The following is a 23,098-nucleotide window of genomic DNA, read 5'->3' on the forward strand; positions in this document are numbered from 1 at the left end:
CTCCTGCATGTTCACACACCTACCTGTTGGACCACAACTCGCCCTGTCCTGAGGACGCGTGCTAGGCCATGGCTGTGTGACTGGAGTTCAGATGCCTGCCACTGGCCCCACCGCTTCAGGCCGCCTCCTCCTGCTGTGGACGCCGCTTTCTTACCATGTCACATCCTGTTTCATGGCAGGGGGTGGCACCAGACAGGGATGGGAAGTTTGGAAGTCTAAGCTGGGGAGTTGCTGGGCTCCAGGAGAATACCAGTGTTTGATTCGAGCCAGCAGTATTTTCTAGCCCATGTGTCCCGTGTTGAGGACAGAGCATCTGAGGGTCTGAGTGTGACTCACACAGACAGGTGGGCATGTGCCAGACAGTGTCCTTCAGCAAATAAAAGCTTTCTTTGGAGAGTGAAAAGTATAAGGAGAAGGGACAGGTACAACATGAGAAACCTCCCGGGGAGGAGCTTGGAGGCTGGGTGGCCTCTGCCCTCGGAAGCTGTGGGACCCTGTCCAGTCCAGAGGGCTGGGAGCAGCCGCTGCTCCTCATGTGCCTGCCGGTGAGGTTCAGGCCTCCTTGGGCTTGTGTGGGATGGTCGTGCCCAGCCACAGCCACAGAGAACTTCGGTGTAGAGCCTCTAAAGTCTAGCTGGCCTTTCAGACCAGGGAATGCAAGAGCGTGCCCTTATTTTGTTTTCTGGTGAGTGGTGACATGTCTGCAGTACTCTCCTCGCCCTGCCTGGGTTTCCACCTGCTTTTAAGACAGTTGCTCTGCTGAAGCAGTGCCTAAAGGGGCTGACTTACTTGCTTCAGCTTCAGTGTACGCGTAACTGCTAGTGAGCCCCAGGTGTGATAAACACCACACAGTGGCGTGTTTACTGCTCAGTATTTACCCTGAGGCTTTGCAGCAGTTCAGTTCAGTCGCTCAGTCGTGTCCGACTCTCTGCGACCCCATGAATCGCAGCATGCCAGGCCTCCCTTCCATCACCAACTCCCGGAGTTCACTCAGACTCACGTCCATTGAGTCAGTGATGCCATCCAACCATCTCATCCTCTGTCAGTAGAACTGGTTTTTCTGGTTTCTGTGGCCGTCACCTCAGCAGGAAGTGCTCAGGAATCAGCTCCTCCCTGTCTTCATTCCAAAGCATGAAGACATGCTTAACTCCTATTTCCGAAACATGGGTCACATCCTCTTATCATTTTATTGCTGAAGCCTTTCCTTAGCCACATGAAATTAGCCCATGCTCACCAGTGACTCTGACTCTGGATTCAGGGCCAGCCTTCCGCCACACTGACTTGTCCCCACATCCTGGTTCTTTCAGGAAGAAGAGTTGCTGTGTGACTCTCCCAGTTGCCAGAAAAGGCCGTCAAGCCTCATATTTTCATTCTGCTCTTTTGACACAAACAAGTATTTATTTTTTGAATACACGCTTAGTTTAACATTTGAAAACCGTTGTGATTGCCTTCATTAGCACCATGCATGTTGTACAGAAAGTATTGGTTGAATTCAGTTATTGTTTGTGGTGAACAGTCTCAGCAGACTAGGACTAGAAGAGAGTTTTCTTAATCTAAGAAAGAGTGTCTAAAACAGAAATCAGACTTTATAGTTAAATAGTGGAAGTTTTTCCACTGTGCTGTGTGCGAGTCACGGGTGCCTTCTTTCACCAACTTACCTTACACTGAAAGAATAGAATAAAACTATCATTATTGACAGGTGGTATGATTGTGTTTACGGGAATCCAAGTCTACAGAGCAACAATTAGACTCACTACACAAATTATCAGGGGCTAGTACAGAGTTGACACGCATAATTCAAGTATATTCTACAAAAACAAGCAAGTAAGGATGACCACCACATTTGCTGTGTTTACCTTAACATCAAAGGAAAAAAGCGAAACATTTAGGAGAAGCAGCAGTTGGATAGAATCCCACTCTGAGAGCTGTAAAGCTGTGCTGACAGAATGCACTTCTGGGTGAGAACAGGCTGCCTGTTGAAAGGTGCCACTGTCTCCAGAGTGATTACATGCTAAGAGTGCCCCAGCCAGCGCTGCATGCAGCGGCATAGAACAGCGCCCAGGGTGAGCAGTGTAGAAACCCCAGCACTGCACACAATGGTGTATAACAGCGCAGAGGGTGAACAGTGTAGAAACCCCAGCACTGCACACAATGGTGTATAACAGCCCGGAGGGTGAGCAGTGTAGAAACCCCAGCACTGCACACAATGGTGTATAACAGCCCGGAGGGTGAGCAGTGTAGAAACCCCAGCACTGCACACAGTGGTGTATAACAGCCCGGAGGGTGAGCAGTGTAGAAACCCCAGCACTGCACACAGTGGTGTATAACAGCCCGGAGGGTGAGCAGTGTAGAAACCCCAGCACTGCACACAGTGGTGTATAACAGCCCGGAGGGTGAGCAATGTAGAAACCCCAGCACTGCACACAATGGTGTATAACAGCCCGGAGGGTGAACAGTGTAGAAACCCCAGCACTGCACACTTGGTGTGTAACAGCGCGGAGGGTGAACAACCAGACACGCCCCAGCTTCAGCCCCGAGAAGCCCGAGCCTGCTGTGTAGTTCGTCTGTCACTCGCTGGCGAGCGGGCCTGTCCACACCTGAGTCGTCGGGTAGCACCACCCTCGGGCCACGGGGTGACTGGCAGCTTCCGTGGCGCTAATGCCACTTGCTTTGTGGCCCAGGTGCTTGTCGCCTGGTTTGTTTGAAAATTCAGATGGTCTGCAGAGGATCTCTGTTTCGGGAGGTGGTTTACTTCTATTAAATTTTACTTTAAAAGCAACAGAGAAGTGTATAAGAAATGAAGAAATTGATTCTCTTACAGGAAAACCTACTTCATGAGAGAATTGCCCCCAGCCTGCCGGGGTCCAGCCCCGGCTGATCCAGGATATTCGAAGGGGAGACGGCTTCAGCGACTATTTAAATATTCATCAAAGATATAAAGAGTAATAGAATGAGGATAGCTCAGTAGGAAAATTCAGTGGAGAAAAGAGGCTGAGTAGCTTGGTTTACGCGGGAGACCAATAAAACTTCAAGACAGGAAGCTTGCACCACTTACGTAGGCCGCAGGCGTCCTTCCGTTCTCCCGAAGGAGAGGAGGCACTGAGGCCTCCCCGGTCGGATCTTAGAAGCCCAGGCATAATTAGTAAGCATGGCGGGTTCCGCGCTCCAGATGGAGACTCAGCCAGAGTGAGAGAGAGCGCGACATGGGGAGACCAGTATTTCGAGGAACTGATCCCAATTCTTTATTTTCCAGAGTCTGTTTTTATACACTGAGATGTTATACAAAAGTCACGTGGGGACAGCAGTCCTGACTTTTATTAAAGTCAGGTGCTTCATACAAATGTATACAGAGGTCTTAGGGGTGTTACATCATCTTCTGGCCAGGGGGGCCTGCTGACAATTTATGACCCTCTCCTTGTGACAGTGGTCAGTCAACCAGAACACTTTTTTCTCCAAGGGTGATTATTCTTAAAACAGACGCCACCCAAATAAAGTTACATTCCTATAGGGTGAGGGTGTAGTGGGTTTTAGTTAAGGAAAGAATTTACTTAGCTTAAGGTCTAACATGATTAATATCAAAAGTTAATACTTATTTCTTCTATATATTCATTAATGTGTGTAAGGGCAGGGGATGTGGAGACTTAGCAACAAACATTGGCTCAACAAATGAAAAACCCTTCACCAATACAATTTCTAATCAGCCCATTATACTTATACTAATAGTTTTCTAACTTTTCTAAGGAACCTGTTTTTAGAAGGTTTAAAGCATCTCGTGCCTCTCACGGTTGGGAGGCTGTGAGCAATCACATGTGGCCGGACAAGCCTGTCAGGCAGGCTAGAGAACCTTCAGAGGAGTTTGTAGGTTGAAACACTCTTGTCATGCCCAGGAATTATTATTAACTGAAGCTCTAAGTTAACTCCTTCTCTGAAAGAGGTCGTGGGAAACAGCCCCCCATAAAGTCAGAGGTGTAGGGGAGAGCACAAAGTAGTAAAGTAGGCAGGCTCTGGTTATGGAGGTTGATGCTCGAGAATTTCCAGGGGGACTCCTGAGGCTCGATCCCGCCTTTGCGTATGTTAAGCCTCCTTCCTCATGACCTTTGCCATGGGCGGAGTGCCTCACGCCGGCCCCTGACACCAGCCCTCAGTAAGTACGTAACATCTGCATTGGTTCAGCGGACCTTGAGTAGCCTTGAGTGTGCTGACCTGGGGCTGAGCTGCCCCCTTCACACGGCCCACAGTGCTGCCTCGGGGCCGGGCACTGCAGGGGGTGAAGGAGGTGGAGAGTAGGGCCCGAGATCATAGCCGTCCCACAGGGTCAGGCAGGCTTCTGAACACTTGAAGTGGCTGGGGCATCTGAGAGAGCAATTAACCTTACTGCACTTAAATTCAAGTCCCACCTGGGGCCCCGCCGCTGGCCTGGGCAGTGCCTTTTGATACGGACAGTACCGTGTGTGGGCACACAGGGCAGGGCTCCATGGCTGGAAATAGGCAGTGGGGGCAAAATGCTGATGGCAGCGAGAGCTCAGTAGCCTGGTGAGACCCCGATCCACTGAGGGGTTGCGACCACGTTTCTGTCAGCAGGGAAATGAAACACGACTTAGAAAAGGGATGAAACTGCGGTCCTTTTCCTGGTTTATTTCAGTTTTGTGAACTATGTCAGGTGCGTAAGGATGTTGAAAATCGCTACTATTAACTTTGAGCAATACAGATCCACCTGATGCTGACAGACTGAGTGGAACTTCCCTTAATAAAATCCTGTGGACACTTGCTTGTGGTCAGTTCACTGTTTATGGCCAGCACAGACCACAAATGCCAAAAACATGAGCGACTGAGGCAAACGATATCTCTGCCTGTTCCTACCATATGGAGCCCCCACAGTGTCCAAGAACAGGAAGGAGGTTTGACAACAAAATAAAAATTTTGTATGGGTGTGATGTTAATTTGTAAGAACTATCAGCCCATCTTTGCCAACAAAGGTCGGTCTAGTCAAAGCTTTGGTTTTTCCAGTAGTCATGTATGGATGTGAGAGTTGGATTGTAAAGAAAGCTGAGTGCGGAAGAATTGATGCTTTTGAACTGTGATGTTGGAGAAGACTCTTGAGAGTCCCTTGGCCTACAAGGAGATCCAACCAGTCCATCCTAAAGGACATCAGTCCTGAATATTCATTGGAAGGACTGATGCTGAAGCTGAAACTCCAATACTTTGGGCCACCTGATGCGAAAAACTGACTCACTAGAAAAGACCCTGATGCTGGGAAAGATGGAAGGCAGAAGGGGATGACACAGGATGAGATGGTTGGATGTCTTCACTGACTCAATGCACATGAGTTTGAGTAAACTCCGGGAGTTGGTGATGGACAGGGAGGCCTGGCGTGCTGCAGTCCATGGGGCTGCAAAGTTGGACACCACTGAGCAAGTGAACTGAACCAGCCCATCAACCCTGTGCAATAATAAGCCATTTTGTTCTTAAATGACAGACATTTATGTGGAATTTTATAGTAATGCTCATGGTTAGAACTCAGTGACTCATCAGTGTCCAGAATGACCCTGTCTTGGCCTCTCCGCCTTTCCTTTTTATTTTCTTTTTTCCCTTGCAAAGTTGGTTTTCTTTTTGTGTTTATTTTTGGCAGTGTTGGGTCTTTATTGCTATGCACAGGTCTCCTTCATTCGTGGTGAGGGGCTGCTCTTTGTTGCGTGTGCGGGCTCTTAACAGTGGTGGCTTTTCCTACTGCGGAACCTGGGCTATAGAGTGTGGGCTCAGTTTTCTGCAGTATGTGGACTCTCCCTGACCAGGAATCAAACCCGTGTTCCTGGCATTGGCAGGCAGACTCTGTACCACCAGGGAAGTTCCTGCCTTTGCTTTTAAAGAAATTTTCCTGGTGGGCCCAAGGCTGCGATCCATTCACCTTCCTGGCAGAATGGAGCTTTGCTGCCCCGAGGGCATCTGTGTGGAGAGCTGGTCCTGGCCTTGTGGGCGCGGGGCCTGAGCCACCAGTCGTGTTGGGGGAGCTCTGGTTCCCCGTGTGAGCCACCAGCCATGTTGGGGAGCTCTGGTCCCCGTGTGAGCTGCCAGCCGTGTTGGGGGAGCTCTGGTCCCCGTGTGAGCCACCAGCCATGTTGGGGGAGCTCTGGTTCCCTGTGTGAGCCGCCAGCCATGTTGGGGGAGCTCTGGTTCCCCGTGTGAGGGCTGCCTCCTCACCTTCTCCCCACATTTGCCTCTGCAGCTCGACCACATCGACCCCAGAGCTGTGCAGCTGGCCACCCTCCTGGTGCGTGGTCTCACCACCCTGGTGCTGGTCAATGGTGCCTGCGGCTCCCCCTGGGAGATGGCTGACTTCATGCCCTGGCACCTGTTCGACGGGAAGCTGTTTCATCAGAAGTACCTGCAGTCTGAGAAAGGGTACACTGCAGAGGTGCTCGTGGAGCAGAACGTGAGTCCACAGTCCTCTTCACATTAGAGAAGGTAGTAGGTTTGAAGTCAGTCGTTCAAATGCATCGTGAAAATTTAGGGTCCTTGGCTGGAGGTCACGAGTCAGCAGCACTGTCCTCACAGTCACTCCTTCAGGGGTGACCCTGAAGGAGACCCCAGAAACCCGCACTGAGGAGTTCTGAAACTCACCCAGAAATCAGCAAGGTTGCTGGCGGCTGCCCTGGACAGCCTGTGCCCCTGGCCTGAGGATCACATCGTGAGCTTCCCTGAGATTGTGTGGAGGCGGGTGAGCGGCATCCCACCGTCTTACACATTTTATATTTCCGAGCACCTTTTCTCCTTTTCCCCATTTGAATGAAGAGTGTGCACTCCCTGCAGACCTCCCAGTGCAGGTGTCAGGGCGATTCAGTCGGCGTGGTGGTGATGTGTTCCTTTAAGGCCAGCAGTTTAGTGGGGCTGCTCGCCACCACCCTAGCTCTGTAAGTACAGTTGCTGCGTGGTTCCTGGAAGATTTCCAAGTCAAGCTATAGCCCGGCTCGTTTGAAACAAGTGTCAGTACCCATGGTACCCTGTGGTGGGCGAGAGCTACTGTGATGGGCGAGAGCTACTGTGATGGGCGAGAGCTGACCGGTCAGTGACCGGGTGGCATTCCACGCCTTATGCATCAGACAGAAAATGTTAATGTGTTGGCATCACTGTTTCACGCAGAGACAATTCAGGGTGTCACAGGACTGTAAGTGTTCAGAATTTAGAAGCAGCCAAAATCAGGTACATCCAGCAAAAGCAGAGTACTGGCAAAAATGTCCCATGACTGCGGCTTTAGTACCGAATCAGTGAAAGTAACAGTAGGCCAGGCTCATGCCACTGCCTGCACATCACCCCCGCAGACCCATCTCACATCTGGAGCCAGTGCAGACGGTCAAGGGCTACACTTTCTGCTCCATGAAAGCTGCCTACAGACGGGTGAGCATGCAGCCGCCCAGAGGCGGCTGGGAAGGTTGCCCATCCCTGCACTGTCAGCGGAATCGCTCTGTCTGCCCGCTGTCTTGGATCCAGTGGGGACTGAAGTGATGACGTCGCCAGCAGGGGGGTCCTCAGTGCAGTCGGTGGTAGGGTGTAGACACCCCCGCAGGCCTGAGGCCCTTCTGCAGACACTTGTCTCACTGCAGACATAGGTGTGCTGCTGCTCCTAGCAGGTCGCGCGGGTGAGGACCAGCTTCTGGGACTCCTGCCGGCTGTAGCATGGCGGGCAGGCGCTGCCCTCCCCGTTGCTGTGTCTCCCGAGCGCCTGCTGTGTCTGACACTGCTCTGCCGACTCATCTGTTTGCAGAGGTCCCACGTCACCAGATTCCACACCCTGAAGTCGGTCGTGTGCAAGGCCTGTGGGAAGGAGAGCAGACCAATCGTCAGCAGGCGGCACTGGCGTCCACACCACGCAGGTGGGTCCTGGCCCCTTGGCCCTGCGTGCAGCTCAGAGGCTGGCGCAGTGGGAGGAAGCTCACGTGCTGCTGAGTGGTTAGGTTCTGGCCCCGCAGGAGAGAGTCTGCAGAGGCCGCGTGTGCAGAGGGCTGAGGGCCCTGCCCTGGGGCTTCGCCTGCTCTCCAGGAGGCCCTAGAGTGCGCGCCACTGGGTTGATGGGTCTTTATTTGACAAAGGTTTGGGTTTATTTTTTCTCATGATATGAGAAGAACTCAGAATATAAAGAACATAACTAAAAAGGGTTGTTTTAATTACACTGAAACCGAAACAACCTTTATATCTGCCCCTGAAGATAACAGATGTTTGCTGTTGACAGTGTCTTTGTGTTTGTCTCACTGTGAGTGTGCTCGGTGTGTGGCCTCTCTTCCTGGGCACTTGCCTTCCAGCACAGTCACAGTGCTCAGGCTCCTCTCAACAGAATCCCCACCTCTGCATGTGTGGCGTTTGCCTGATAGCTTCCCTGCCTCAAGCTTCCGGTTTTCTTTTTACGCATGATGGTTTTGTGTATGTGTGTTTCCTTAGGGTAGAGTTCCTTGTTCACAGAATTACAGATCCAGACATCATCAGATTTTAGATTAACGTTGCCACCTTGTTTTCTAAAAGCACATGGTCCCTGCACACCTTCACCAGCAGGATTAAGAGTTTCCGTTGAGTGCATCCTTGACATCGCTTACATTTGCTTTTCTCAGTAATTTGATAGGTGAAAAAGCCTATCTCCTTCACTGGGTGCTTCTTTATCAGTGAAGCTGGGCATCTTGTTCAGTACCTTGTTGTGTTAATGAGTTCAGTTTAATCATGTTCCCATGTCCTCATTTGGGTAGGATCTGTAACTGTCACTGTAGCAGTCCTGGTGCTATGGTGACAGAATAAGAGAATTACCCCAAATCCCTACCCCAAGACTGTCCTGGTTCTCACACCAGCCTTGCACGTTTCGCTCCGAGAGACGTTGTGCCCTGAGGTCAGTAAGGCCCCGGGGTGGTGTCCAGCTCCTGCCCATCAGCGCCGTGTGCAGTGGCTTCAGTCCCTCCTGGCTCCTGTGGGACAGACCCCCCTGGCCTCACCCTCTCGCCGTCCCTGACCTTTCTCCTGCCGCCTGGAGCAAAGCAGAAGTTGATTCCTTGCAAAGTAAATAGGCAACGTTCTCTCTGCATCACCTGTTCCCTGCATCTCTTGGCCGCGTCACTCAGACCATGTGTCCCGCGAGCTCTGGCCCAGGATTCCCATCAGTGGTGCAGTTGTCCGCAGAGCAGGGGCGGGCTGGCTACAGACATGCAGACGGCAGGATGCAGCCTGCTTCAGCCACGGTGGTTGCTGGGAGGCGAACTCCTGAACCTCTTGCTGCACGTCAGAGTTGGGTGCTCGGGCCCAGGAGGCCCACGTGTGGGACAGGTTTTGTTTAAGGCCTGTGGTCGCCCACATGTCAGGTGTGTGCTTAAAGCTGCCGTCCAGTGGCTCCTAGTAGGGACAGGAAACTGTGACTGCTCTCTGGTGAAGTGTCCGTACAGATGGCAGCCTGGGGCGGGCCTGTCGTGTTATCCCAGGTTATGGAGGAAACTGTTAACAGCCTGAGGTTCTTCGGTTCAGTCCTCTGTGCCCCAGTGACCCACCAACACCACGCAGGTTCTTGGCGGCAGAACTTGGCCCCTTGAACCCAGCCCCGCATCCTCGGTTACCTGTACCAAACGCTGCCTCCTCCTGGACAGGGCTGTGCCAGGGACACTTGTCCTGGTACCTTCCAGGCAGCACCCAGGTCAGAGTGCGTTTGGAGGGCAGTGGTCACGGTGCTGGGCCAGCGAGGAGTCGCCCGCCTGTGTCCACCGAGCACTGGTTCACCTTGAGGCCAGTACTGGGCAGGCTCAGCCTCCTTTCTTTATAGAGCAGCAGGAAGTACCAAGATACTATTTAAAATCACATTTAAATTTGTACTTCGAGTTGCTAGTGCTGCGTTCCAGTAGAGTCAAGCAGAGGGCAGCAGGTTTTAGGGCTTTAGGAGAGGAATTGAGGATGGGTGGCTTACGTGCTGATGAAGCTCATGAAGAGCTGGGAGAGGGCAGCCTGCTCAGGCCTGCTGTGTCCCAGAGCCCACGGGCTGGTGGCCAGCATTGCGGGCCTGGGCTTCTAACTCCGGGCACAGCAGCGTCTGGTCCACTGCCCAGGGCAGCTGACGGAGGAAGCCCTGCCTGGAGGCACCTAACAGAGCACCCTGCTCATCACCAGCACAGACTCTCCTGGGCACCCAGGCCGGCCCCAGAGCCTGCATCTTTCATGGGCTTTCCCTCTGACGGAAGGTACGCCAGGAGTTTGAAAGCTACCAGCCCAGGGCCACCTTGCTCACTCCTAAGAACAACTGCCACGGGGGTTAGGCGCGTGTAGCTGCTGACATGCCGTCGCGTGTCCCCACAGGGCGGTGGGGCCGACAGGGATCCAGCTCCCACGGGACAAGCTCCGGGTACAGCCGGTCTGGCCACGGACAGCACTGGAGGGACCAGGGGCCAGGTAAGAGGCCCAAGGGCGTTCTAGGCCTGCCTCGTGGCTGCTTGAGAGTAGGTTGTATGTTTGCAAGCGAGTGAGCAGGAAAATACACAGGCCTGGGAGCCCCGCCTGCTCAAGTGCAGAGGCAGTCACCATGCTGGGCGCCAGCCTGCCGCCTGATTCATCTTCTGTTAATTCGTTCAGCTGCCCAAGACCCAGTTTTGTAATTTACTCGAAAGCTCCTGTGAAGGTTACATACGCACGTGCGTGCGTGCTAAGTCACTCAGTCGTGTCTGACTCTCTGTGACCCCGTGGACTGTAGTCCCCCAGGCTCCTCTGTCCATGGGGCTCTCCAGCAGGAATACTGGAATGAGCTGCCGTGTCCTCCTCCTGGGGATCTTCCCGACCCAGGGATGGAACCTGAGCCGCCTGCATCGGCAGATGGGTTCTCTACCACTAGCACTACCCGGGAAGCCCCTATATACACGTACATCCTTCTAATGAAATAACGCAGAAAGTAGCATTCTGCCAGTATCAGCATTTCCTTACATCTTGTGAGGAACCCAGGAGCCTCAGAATGTGACCTGGGAAGCAGGGTGAGTCTTTTCCTGCATGTGTGATGCAGACGCCTGGTTTAAAACAGGAGGATAAATTTCGTATATAGTAATTTACACTTTAAATACACTGAAAAACTCATATCAGTATTTAAATTCAGATTCTCTGCAGTTTTGAGAGCCAAACTGTAATAGACTTTTGAATTACCTAAGATTTCTAGTTTTACCTTTCCAAATGCAAACACCTGTAATTTTCCTGTTACTTTTGCGACCTTTGAGATGTGTGCCGTGCACCGGCCTCTCGTTGCTGTGTGTGACTGCTGCCAGTCATCACGGCAGCACGACCCTGGTCCCACGGGTGGCCTGTGAGGGCTGCGTTCCTCCTGCTGGTTCTTGAAGGATCTGCACACTTAGCGGATATTTGGGGTCCACAGTAGGGTTCCATGAGGCCCCACCCCTGGAGGAGAGAGAAACCCCCACAGTTAGTCACAGGTGCTGCAGCTGTTCCTTTGACCCTGCTTCCCCTTCAGCCTCTGCTCCCCAGTCACGCCTCCCAGTGCCCCCCGAGGCCTCCAGGCAGGCTGGCTGAGCAGTCAGTGGTGCCCACCCCTTAGGAGCCGCCGTCTGGGGCAAGCACAGGTTCCCTTCCCCAGTGCCAGCCAAGTGGTCTGGACAGTTACGTAGTGCAGTGTTACCGAGAATAGGGAAATACCAGCTTTTCCACGGTTCCAAGTGTGTCTGAGAGGATTTCCAGTTGAGAAGGGGCTAAGGTTGACGACTAGACCACAGGCAGGGCTCCCACATGTAGGCAGGTCTGTGTCAACCCTGGAGTCAGAGGGGCACCCCAGTGCTGTGGACTCACAGTTGAGGGCAAGTCCCTCTGACACGGGGGTGGGGGTGGAAGGGGGTCCCCGTCTGTCCTCACACGGACGGTGTGTAGGGACACGGCCCCCAGTTGGGCAGTGGTGCGTGGAGAATCTCTGCTGGTAACTTTAAGAACGACGGCCCTCCTCAGAGAAGCCAGGGCAAGGTGGTTTTGGTTTTGAATTTTATTGATCTATTTTTGGCTTCATTAGGTCACCATCACTGAGCGAGGGCTTTCTCTAGTTGCGGCTCACGGGCTCAGCTGCCCTGCAGCTCGTAGGGTCTTCCCACACTAGGGGTCGAACCCACGTCCCTGGATTGGTGGGCAGATTTCACCATCACTGAGCGAGGGCTTTCTCTAGTTGCGGCTCACGGGCTCAGCTGCCCTGCAGCTCGTAGGGTTTTCCCACACTAGGGGTCGAACCCACGTCCCTGGATTGGTGGGCAGATTCTTAACTGCTGGACCAGCAGGGAAGTCCGGGGAAGGGGTTTCTGAGGGAAAGAGGGACCTGGAGACGTGTAGGCCCAGAAGGAGAAAGGCAGGGCTCACCCTGGCCTCCGGCACCTTACGCAGCTCTGAGGAGACAGGCTGTGAGGAGAGGGTCTGTGAGGAGGAGAGGGTCTGTGAGGAGGAGATGGGCTCTGAGGAGGAGAGGGGCTCTGAAGAGAGGGGCTGTGAGGAGAGGAACTCTGAGGAGAGGGACTCTGAGGAGAGGGCCTGTGAGGAGGAGAGGGGCTGTGAGGAGGAGAGGCTGTGAGGAGGAGAGGGGCTCTGAAGAGAGGGGCTGTGAGGAGAGGAACTCTGAGGAGAGTGGCTCTGAAGAGAGGGGCTCTGAGGGGGAGAGGGGCTGTGAGGAGAGGAACTCTGAGGAGAGTGGCTCTGAAGAGAGGGGCTCTGAGGGGGAGAGGGGCTGTGAGGAGGAGAGGGGCTCTGAAGAGAGGGGCTGTGAGGAGAGGAACTCTGAGGAGAGTGGCTCTGAGGAGGAGAGGGGCTCTGAGGGGGAGAGGGGCTGTGAGGAGGAGAGGGGCTCTGAAGAGAGGGGCTGTGAGGAGAGGAACTCTGAGGAGAGTGGCTCTGAGGAGGAGAGGGGCTCTGAGGAGGAGAGGGGCTGTGAGGAGGAGAGGGGCTCTGAGGAGATGGGCTCTGAGGAGGAGAGGGGCTCTGAAGAGAGGGGCTGTGAGGAGAGGAACTCTGAGGAGATGGGCTCTGAGGAGGAGAGGGGGTCTGATGAGGAGAGGGGGTCTGACGAGGAGAGGGACTCTGAGGAGAGGGGCTGGGGCAGGGCCACGGCCTGGAGCAGGAGCCGCAGCAGCTGCTCCCACTGTGGTGCCCAGGCAAATGCGGGAGAGGCGCCGGTCAGTCATGCCTGGAGCCCGTGGCACAGCGCGGGGAGGCGATGCGGTCCTCACTGGACCTGGCCTCTGTGCTGGCCCGGGGGCCTCGGGGTGTGCCATGGGCTGGGAGCAGTGGCGGTGCCGAGCCCCATCCCTGTACCAGTGAGATGCTGATGCCCAGAGCCAGGCCCAGCGGAGCGTGGAGGGGCCACGGTCGTTCCGCTGCCCGACCTGACCCGGCCAGCTTGGCCCTCCTCCAGAGCCCGCGCCCCAGCTTCGCACGCGGAGGGAAAGCCACCCAGAGCGCCTGCCTGGCCATCTCCCGGTCGAGCTCCCATCGAGTAGGTGAGAACAGCCGCCTTCCTTGCTCCTTGGCTCGGGCTTCGGGAGAGCCCCGTGGGGAGGCGGCAGGCCGAGCCGGGCACAGGTGGGCAAGGCCATGACCGCAGGGGGCACACACCCTGGGACCAGCAGTGCCTGGGGGCGCATGTGGCCGACCCCAGCAGCCCACTGACAGGCCTCCCCTCAGCCCACTCCTGCGCCTCCCTGGGCCTCCTCACGGGCGTCAGCCTGGTGCCCTGGGGCCCTTCTGCTCCAAGCCCCAAGGTCTCTGCTGCTGCTGTTTTGCGGCGGGACAGCAAGCCTGCGGGGTGAGTGCAGGGGACGGGCCATGTCCTGGGGACACGCCGTCAGGAGCAGGCCTTGCACTGCCTGCGCCGGGGGACTTGGACCTGGTGGGCCTTGAATTTGAAGTCTGTAGAACAGTACACACTACAGCCTTTCTTTTCTTACTTCACTCGGGTCCAGACAAGTAGAGGCTGCCTGGAGTTCTACAAAGGCAGCACCCCCAGGGCTCTCCCTGACCTCTGACCTGGAGGGAAGAGACTGATATCCTGGGCCTCCATGGGTCACAATGGTCTCTTCTTGATCTTGCTCTTCTCCTGCATTGAATCTACAGTTTCTCTTAATGTTTTTACATTGACCTGTCCTATTAGAGTTTTTTCCTGTTAAAAAGCAAAGTCTACCATACCTCAGTTAAAGCTTTTCGCTTTTCACTTTCATGCATTGGAGAGGGAAATGGCAACCCACTCCGGTGTTCTTGCCTGGAGAGTCCCAGGGACAGGGGAGCCTGGTGGGCTGCTGTCTGTGGGGTCGCACAGAGTCAGACATGACTGAAGCAACTTAGCAGCAGCAGCAGCAAAGCTGTTTTTTAATCATGAAGTAAAGCAAGGAAACAAAGCACGCTGACTGCAGGTTTGGCCTGTGTGGTTTCAGCCATCATTGAGCGTGTGCCCAGAAGCCATCGCTTAAACACCAAGCCCTTCCCAGGCCCTTGCCCTCGGCCTGGTCAGTATTTCCTCTGGTCACTGGCCAGGGAAGCAAAGGTGTGAATATTGGCTTCCTCCTTACTTCCCTGTGATGGCAGAGCTGTCAGGGGCATGTTAACATCGAAGGAGGAACTGTTTTCCTTGGATCTACAGTAAACAGATCTTCAGATTCTGTTGGCAGACAGTGGTGTCTAGGAATCTCTCCTCATGCAAATTAGGAAACAGAGACTTCCTTAGGGTGGAAGAGCAGACCCTCACTCACGTCAGCCCTGGCTCCCTGGGCAGGGGTCTTCTCCTGAGAGCCTTCATAACTAGACGGCAGGGGTCTTCTCTAAGAGCCCTCGCAACTAGACCACCCGGGTCTTCTCTTGGAGCCCTCGTAACTAGGTGGCAGGGGTCTTCTCCAGGAGCCCTCGTAACTGGATGGCAGGGGTCTTCTCCAGGAGCCCTCGTAACTGGACGGCTGGGGTCTTCTCCAGGAGCCCTCGTAACTGGACGGCAGCGGTCTTCTCTAGGAGCCCTCGTAACTGGACGGCAGTGGTCTTCTCTAGGAGCCCTCGTAACTGAACGGCAGGGGTCTTCTCTCGGTGCCCTCGTAACTGGACCGCAGGGGTCTTCTCTCGGTGCCCTCGTTAACTGGACGGCAGGCTCCTTGGGGAGCAGCTCCAGGGGCTGCCCATGTACCATGTCCTGCTTGTATGGACGGGGCCCCGTGGAGGCTGAGGTCAGACTGAATGCTGTTGATGATGCAAGTCAGAGAGTGAGCAGATCGTGCTGAGGGCCTTGTGTCCCCCTGGGCCTGGACTAGAGGACAGGCAGGCAGCTGGTGCCTGGCGATCTCCCCATCGGTTTGGCAGGGTCTGAGGTTCTGGGAAAGGGTAGGTCTGGGAGGCCAGGGAAGGAGGTGTCACCTGCCAGAGCACAAGGCCAGGGCCGCCACCACTTCGGGCTGACGAGAGGGTTCGAGGACGCATGCCAGCAAGGCCTGTGTGTCTGGTGAGTTGTCCAGCCCGCTCGCGGGCATCAAGCACATTGGTAGAGCAGAGGCCCTGGGGGGAATGTGCTGTCTCCCCAGTCCTTCTGCTCCACTGGTGACCTGAGCTCTGGGCCCGGCGGGTCCCACTGCCGAACCTCCTGTAGATCGCAGGATCCAGGTCGACTTGTGGACCTAAGGGACCATCAGCTCTGCAAGCGAGGCCGGAGGTCAGGTGCCAGTGGTTCCCGCGCTGGTCTGCCACCCTGGGGTGCTTTCCCTTTAGGCTCAGGGCAGACAGTTGCCAGGTGGCCTCTGAGGAAACCCCTGCTCTGTGGGGGCTGCAGGAGTCCCACCAAAGTCCAGGGGTGCCAGTGCCAGAGGGTTTGGGGCTGAAACACTCCTCTGGGGGCCTCAGGGTGGAGGCAGAGGGAGGTGGTGAGTGCTGCTTTGGTATCAGACTTGGGAATTCAGGAGTTGGGATGGGGGAGAAACTGGAAGGTCTGACAAGACACACTCTGGGGGCCTCAGGGTGGAGGCAGAGGGAGGTGGTGAGTGCTGCTTTGGTATCAGACGTGGGAATTCAGGAGTTGGGATGGGGGAGAAACTGGAAGGTCTGACAAGACACATGCAAGCAAGCAGAGCATGTGTCCTTGCGTGTTGCCCGATATGGAAGGTGCTCAGAAAATGTTTGCAGTGCACGTATGTTTCTACACACAACATGTTTTATACACACACGCTTGTGTACATTAAGTCTTTTATTAGAACAGGAACATGTTTTTTCAGGTCAGGTAATCCATTTTTTCACCTTCTTAATGTGGTTGAATGATGTCGTCTTTACTTAGCCAGCACTTTTTTTGCTGTGTTCTATCTACTTTTCAGCCCCTTTTATAGTATTTTTTGGAGATACTCAAGCAGTCCAAGCAGAAAGTTGTCACTATTTTCAGGACAGAGTTAACAAGCAGGTTTCCCATGGCTGCTCCTAGGCCCCCTGACCTGATGAGAGGTGAGCCGCTCCATTTGGGCCGGGCAGAGAGGTGAGAACTGAGGGCTGGGAGCCTTTCTGGGCTGGGAGCCAATGAGACAAGGGTGGGGACCTGGGACCAGCAGAGGTGTGAACCTCTATTCACCAAGGGGTGAACATCAAAGCTTTCGGAACTTTTAAAATGCTGGCCAGGAGCTAAAGTGAGAACGTTTAACCTCTTCATGCAGTTGGTGAGAAATGATGTGTTAAATTCCACAGCTGGTAGCTACAAATTTGCCTGTGATTTCTTCAGATTTTCACTTCTCAGTGGTGATTCCTAGGAGGCCTGAGCTGTTGTAAAGCTGCCTCTGATCATCTGTGATAACAAGGACGCTGCCTGGAAACCTCATTCTGGCCACTGCTGTGACCCCTTCTTGTCACCCTCCTGGGGGGTGCAGGTGACGAGGCTGCCCATCACTTTTGCTGGAAAAGTGTTACGTTTTAAATGTGGAAAGCCATCACCTGTTTTACTTGTAGAATGGTTCTTTTCTGACCCTAGGGATGCCAGAAAGTGGGCAGCAGCCCCGAGGGCAGGGATGGGGAAGCCTTGGGCTCTGCTGCAGAGGGAGCCACCCTGGCACTTTCCTGCTCTTGGCAGAACATCCCAGGCGCCATCTGCACGGGAAGGGCCATTTGCAAACATCCCTGGCAGCAGTGGCCATGTAGACGCCGTGCAGACGGTGGCCCTGGAGTTGAGGGGAGCAATTCTGACAGTGCTTCCTTCCACCAACAGGACTGCCTCTTAATTAATTGCTTCCTACTTTAATGAATAATTATGGAACAAAATTTTAATGACAGGTGGCCACAGCTAAAAAGAGAATAAAGTTCTGGCCCAAATACAACTCAGATGTTGTTTTTGTACATATTTAGAAATGTGTCATTTTTTTCTGTTTGATTTTTAGAGAAATTTAATTCTTATTTTTTGTTTTGTTATCTGTTTGGTACAGGAAGTAGACAGTATGAGCCTGACCAGTGGAGAAGATATTAATCATCTTCTGGGTAAGTCCACCACTTAACATCTTCAGAATAAATCAGTTCTATCAAAGATTGGAGTAAAACATCTGTCTTTATACCATAAATCTTTTCATAGCAAGTACCAAACTTTTAAAAGAATTCAGATGTTAAAACCTCCCAACTTGGTTTCAAGGTAAGTTTGCTTTCTCTAGAAAAAGTGTGCACAGAAGAAGCCGCAGAGTCTGGCTATCAAACCAGAGTGAAGCCTCTGGACCCTCTGGACCCTCCTTCAGAGTGAAGTCGTCTGAGGAGAGGCTCGCCGGGGGTTCCAGACCCAGAGTCACTTCAAGAGGAAAAGCATCTATTTCAGCCTTCTTCCTCATTCGACTTTAAAACGCCTTTGTGGGCTTACCTGTAGACGTCGTCCTGACTCCATGTCCCCAAACAGCTATGGTTAACGTCTTCATGCCGGTCTGCATCTGTTGATTCTTTTAATGAATTGAAATCTTATTATATCCCACTTTTTTAACTTTAATACTAGACTGTGAGGATATTTCCCAGATGATCTAATCTTTTAAGACATGATGTCTAATAAGCTGTATCATTTTCCAGAAATTATTAATCATAAATTGTAACCAGAAGTAAAGTTTCCAACTGTACCTTCACAGAGAAAGATGTACCAGCTTCCTTCTCGCCTTTTTGGTGGGAGAGGTGACTGCATGGTCTTGACACTGCCTGTGACGCATGGGTCTGTTTCAGTTGTTGTACCCTTTCATTTAGAATTTGCTCCAGCCCAGAGCCTGTGCCTGTGAAGACACCTGGATTCAGCACACATTAGGCATCAGACAGGAAGCCTGCAAACCATGTAGAGAGAAGCAGTAGTTGAGTGTCAGGAAGCCTAATTTATGATACTGCTAATAAGTAGGACATCTGTTGCTCTTTATCTGTGAGCCCTGAGGGCTCTTGTTGTTAAAAAATATTCTAAATGAATCCAAGTTCAGAGACATTCTGTTCATGAAAGAATTTTCACATAATGTAAGAATTGAAATTTTAAGCCCCAAATTGTCCTGGCCCCTGGGTATTTTGATAATTGAAAATAATCTAGATTAGGGATTAGGTTAGCAGCTGTCTTCCTTTGGCCTGGAGCTGCTGTGACTGCCAATCCACCTTCCAGGCTGCACCCGCACCCAGGAGAGCCTCTCAGTCTGTGCTTGCCGGCACTCACAAGACATGTCTTTCAGCTGATGTCATTAAAACAAAATAAACCCTAAGCAAATCACAGTGCAGTTTGTATCTTTGCACTTGATGCTTTAGCCTGACTGACAGATCTGTGTGCAGGCTCCTTGCTTTGCTTTAGAATTTCATTTGCTATTATGTACCAAAAAGAAGTATGGTCTCCCATTCACTTCCTACAGGTCCTTCCTCAGGACATCTGCATGTCTAGTCACTTCTCATGCAGTCATTTGGAACCTATAGCCTTATTTCCCAGTCTTAGAAATAGAATTTTTTTATATGTAGGTTTCCTGTCTAAATTTTAACATTCTATTCGTTTTGTTTTTGCTAATTTGATACCACTACTGCTTCTAGAAATTTCACTTCTTTGTTGCTTATTTGTATAACTTTGAAGTAAATCTCTCATTCCTTAGACTAGAAGAGTAGACTTCCATGAATATCATTTCCCCCCTTCATAAGTAAATTCTAACTTGTCAGTAAAATATTTTATGTTCATTTAGCATGCTTAAGTAAAGCCATTGAGTTGATAAAATCTTTACTACATTTGGAAAACCAGTGCAGTTATTTTTTTTTCTAATTTTGGTGGTAGTATATTATCTCTGCAGTTAAGTCTTCTGATGAAGGTTCCATATATCAGTTTTAAAATGAAAATAAAAGTATTATTATTCATAATGAAATGTAATTTCACTTTTTAAAAGTTATTTAGAAGACATTTTACAATCCAACATATTGGGATCTTTGTGAAGAAAAAGGATGTTAAATTTTGTCAGATGCCTTTTCTGCATCTATTGAGATAATCATATAATTTTTCATTTTCATTTTGTTATTGTGGTATATCACATTGATTGATTTGGGAATGTTGAACCATCCTTGCATTCCTGAGATAAGTTCCAGGTGCTCAAGGTGTACAGTCTTTTTAATATACTATTGAATTCAGTTTGCTCATATTAAGTTGATGGAAAAGTTTTGGACCGTGAATTTTAAATCATTACAACTAGGCTCAAACACATCTTTATTAATCAAAATAGGAGCCATTGCAATCAATACATTTCTACCAGTGAGAAATAAGCTTATTTCTGTAGCATAAAAATCCATGCTTTGGGATTTGACGAATTCTTGGAAAGCGTTTTCTGCCTCCTCCTGGCTGTGGAAGTGTTTCCCGTGCAAGGCGTGGTTGAGATGTGTGAGGAAGTGGTTGTTGGCTGGCACTCGCCTGCTGTGACCATGGTGCACCCGCAAAGCTTCATAACCCGGTCCTTCCAACTTTGAAGCGGTGGTTGTGCAATGTGCAGCCCGGTGTTGTCGTGGAGAATTGGGCCCTTGTGTTGACCAGTGTGGGCTGCAGGCGTTGCAGTTTTTGGTGCATCTCATCGATTTGCTGAGTGTGCTTCTCAGATAAAATGGTTTTAGCGGGATTCAGAAAACTGTAGTGGATCAGCCCAGCAGCAGACCACCATGGTGAATGGGGACCACAGTTACCATGACCTTGTTTTGGTGCAAGTTTGGCTTTGGGAAGCACATCACCAGTTGTATAAAATCTACTCTTCGTTGCATGTCACAATCCAACCAAGAAAGGTTCGTTGTTGTGCAGAATAAGAGAAGATGACACTTCAAAGTGACGATTTTTTTATCTTTGGTCAGCTCACGAGGCACCCATTTATCGTGTTTTTCACCATCCCAATTTGCTTAATGCCAAATGACTGTAGAATGGTCGATGTTGAGTTCTTCAGCAACTGCTTATGTAGTTGTAAGAAGGTCGTAAGAAGGTCACCTTCAGTGGTGGCTTTCAGCTGGTCATGGTCAACTCCCAATGGCCGGCCCTTGCGCTCCTCATCTTCAGGGCTCCCGTCTCCTTTGCACAACTTCTTGCACCACCACTGCACTGTCCAATCCATAGAGTTGCAAAGAGTTGGACACGATCGTGCGACTGAGCCCACACACATGCTTTGTTGAGGATTTTTGCATCAGTAGTCATTAGGGATATTGGCCTGTGATTTTCTTTTCTTCTGGTGTCCTTGGCTGTTTTCAGTATCAGGGTGACGCTATCCTTGTAAAATGAGATTGGCAGTATTCCTTTCCCTTCAGTTTTTTGAAAGAGTCTGAGAAGGGTTAGCGTTAATTCTTCCTTGAATGTTTAATAGAACTCACCAGTGAAGCCATTTGGTCCTGAGCTTTTGTTGGAATGCTTTTAGTTCCTGGCTCATTGGTCTGTTCTGATGTCTGTCTCATTGTAATTCAGTCTTGGTAAGTTCAGGCTTCCCAGGTGGTGCTAATGTTAAAGAGCAGGCCTGCCAGTGCAGGAGACATAAGAGACGTGGGTTTGATCCCTGGGTCCGGAAGATCCCCTGGAGGAGGGCATGGCAACCCACTCTGGTATTGTCCTAGAGAACCCCATGGACAGAGGAGCCTGGCGGGCTAGTCCATGGGGCTGCACAGAGTCAGACAAGACTGAAACAATGCACACACACACTCTCTGCCGTGTTTGGACTTAGTATGTTCTTTTCCTAGTTCTTTCAAGTGCAACGTTACATGGTTTGAGATCTTTCTTTTTTAATATACGGCTTTATTGCTATAAACTTCACTCTTAGAACTGCTTTTATTGCGTTAAGTTTTTTTATGTTGTGTTTCCATTTTTGCTTGCCTGAAGATACATTTTGATTTTCCTTTTGATTTCTTCCTTGACTTATTGCTTGGTCAAGAATGTGTTAGTTTCCACAGATTTGTGAATTTTCCAGTTTTCCTCCTCTTATTGATTTCTAGTTTCATAGCATTGTTACCCTTGGGCAAATTCCAGGAGATGGTGAGGGATAGGGAAGCCTGGTGTGCTGCAATCCATGGAATTACAAAGAGTCGGACATGACTTAGTGACTGAGCAATAACAACAGTTGTTATTGGAAAATACAGTTGATGTAACATTAGCCTTAAATTTTTAAGATTTGTTTTGTGGACTAACATATCAGTCCTAGAGAATATTATGTTGTTTTTACCTAAGAAGACTGTATATTCTGCTATTGGTTGGAAATGTTCTACATAAGTCTGTTAAGCCCACTTGATATAAACCAGTTCAAGTTCAGTGTTTATTGATTCTCTTTTAGGATGATTCTACTACCCATTGTTAAAAGCAATTATTGTCAGTACTAATATTATGATATTATTACATTGCTATCTGTCTCTCTCTTTAGTTTTAATTTATTTTAGTTTTAATATTTTCCTTATATATTTACATTTGTACGTTTACATTTATTTATATATGTCCATTTTAACATCCTTTCATGATAAAAACTTTCAACAAATTAAGTATAAAAAGAATGTACCTCAACATAATAAAGGCCGTATATGACAAATCCACAGCTGACATCATACATGATGGCGAATGATTGAAGGCTTTTCCTCTAAGACCAGCAATGTGACAAGGGTGCCCACTGTCACTATTTCTATGCAACATAATACTTTCTAGCCGGAGTAGTTAGGCAAGAAAAAGAAATAAAAGACATCTACATTGGAAAGGAAGAAGTAAAACCTGTTTGCAGATGTCATGATCTCATATATAGAAAACCTTAAAGACTCCACCAGAGAAGTGTTAGAATAAGTAAATGATTGTAGGATATAAAGTCAGCATACAAAAAAGCAGCTGGATTTCTGTACACTGACAACAGAGTTGGACCATAAAGAACGTTGAGTGCCAGGTAGTTGATGCTTTCAAATTGTGGTGCTGGAGAAGACTCGAAAGAGTCTTTTGGACTGCATGGAGATCAAACCAGTCAATCCTAAAGGAAATCAGCCCTGAATATTCATTGGAAGGACTAATGCTGGAGCTGAAGCTCCAATACTTTGGCCACCTGATGTGAAGAACTGACTCATTGGAAAAGACCCTCACGATTGGAAAGATTGAAGACAAAAGGAGAAGGGGGCAGCAGAGAATGAAATGGTTGATGACATCAGTGACTCAATGGGCAAATTTGCCCAAACCCTGGGAGATAGTGGAGGAGGACAGAGGAGCCTGGTGTGCTGCAGTCCATGGGGTTGCAAAGAGTTGGACACAACTTATCAACTGAACAACAACAGCAGAGTATCAAAAAAAGAAGAGAACAATTCTATTTATAAGAGCATCAAAAAGAATGACGTACTTAGAAGTAAGTTTAACTAAGAGGTAGCAGATCTGCTTACTGAAACTTACAAAACAGTGATGAAAGAAATTGAAGAGGACACAAACAAATGGAAAGATACCCCGTGTTCATGGGTTAGAAGAATTAATATTGTTAAAATGTCCATTCTTCCCTGAGTGATTTACAGACTCAATACAGTCTCTACCAAAATTCCAGTGGCATTTTACAGAAGTAGAACAAACAATCCTAAAATTTGCATGGAACCACAAAATACCCCACATAGCCAAAGCAATATTGAGAAATGAGAAAAGAGCTTGGAGGGTCACATTTCCTGATTTCAAACTATA

At 50.5% G+C, this 23,098-nt stretch overlaps 1 protein-coding gene across 6 annotated transcripts in view; it reads left to right on the forward strand.

The window, feature by feature from the left end:
• Positions 1 to 23,098, forward strand: part of FAM120B (family with sequence similarity 120B) — a 97,340-nt gene that overhangs the window by 48,764 nt on the left and 25,478 nt on the right. The window contains exons 7-11 of one of the 6 annotated variants that reach the window (XR_003512732.1): positions 6,224 to 6,430; positions 7,760 to 7,868; positions 10,312 to 10,404; positions 16,317 to 16,471; positions 17,406 to 17,457. Coding sequence is in view for 5 of the 6 variants with exons in the window: in XM_027552116.1 (XP_027407917.1) it covers positions 6,224 to 6,430; positions 7,760 to 7,868; positions 10,312 to 10,404; positions 17,406 to 17,446 (450 nt within the window). In the remaining variant the exon portion in view is untranslated. Of the gene's footprint in view, positions 1 to 6,223; positions 6,431 to 7,759; positions 7,869 to 10,311; positions 10,405 to 16,316; positions 16,472 to 17,405; positions 17,458 to 17,548; positions 17,599 to 17,624; positions 21,809 to 23,098 lie in introns of those variants that run through there. The other 5 variants (XM_027552116.1, XM_027552118.1, XM_027552119.1 and 2 more) reach the window with 5 other exon arrangements.

The sequence above is a fragment of the Bos indicus x Bos taurus genome, chromosome 9, assembly GCF_003369695.1.
Source record: "Bos indicus x Bos taurus breed Angus x Brahman F1 hybrid chromosome 9, Bos_hybrid_MaternalHap_v2.0, whole genome shotgun sequence".
Lineage (NCBI taxonomy): Eukaryota > Metazoa > Chordata > Mammalia > Artiodactyla > Bovidae > Bos > Bos indicus x Bos taurus.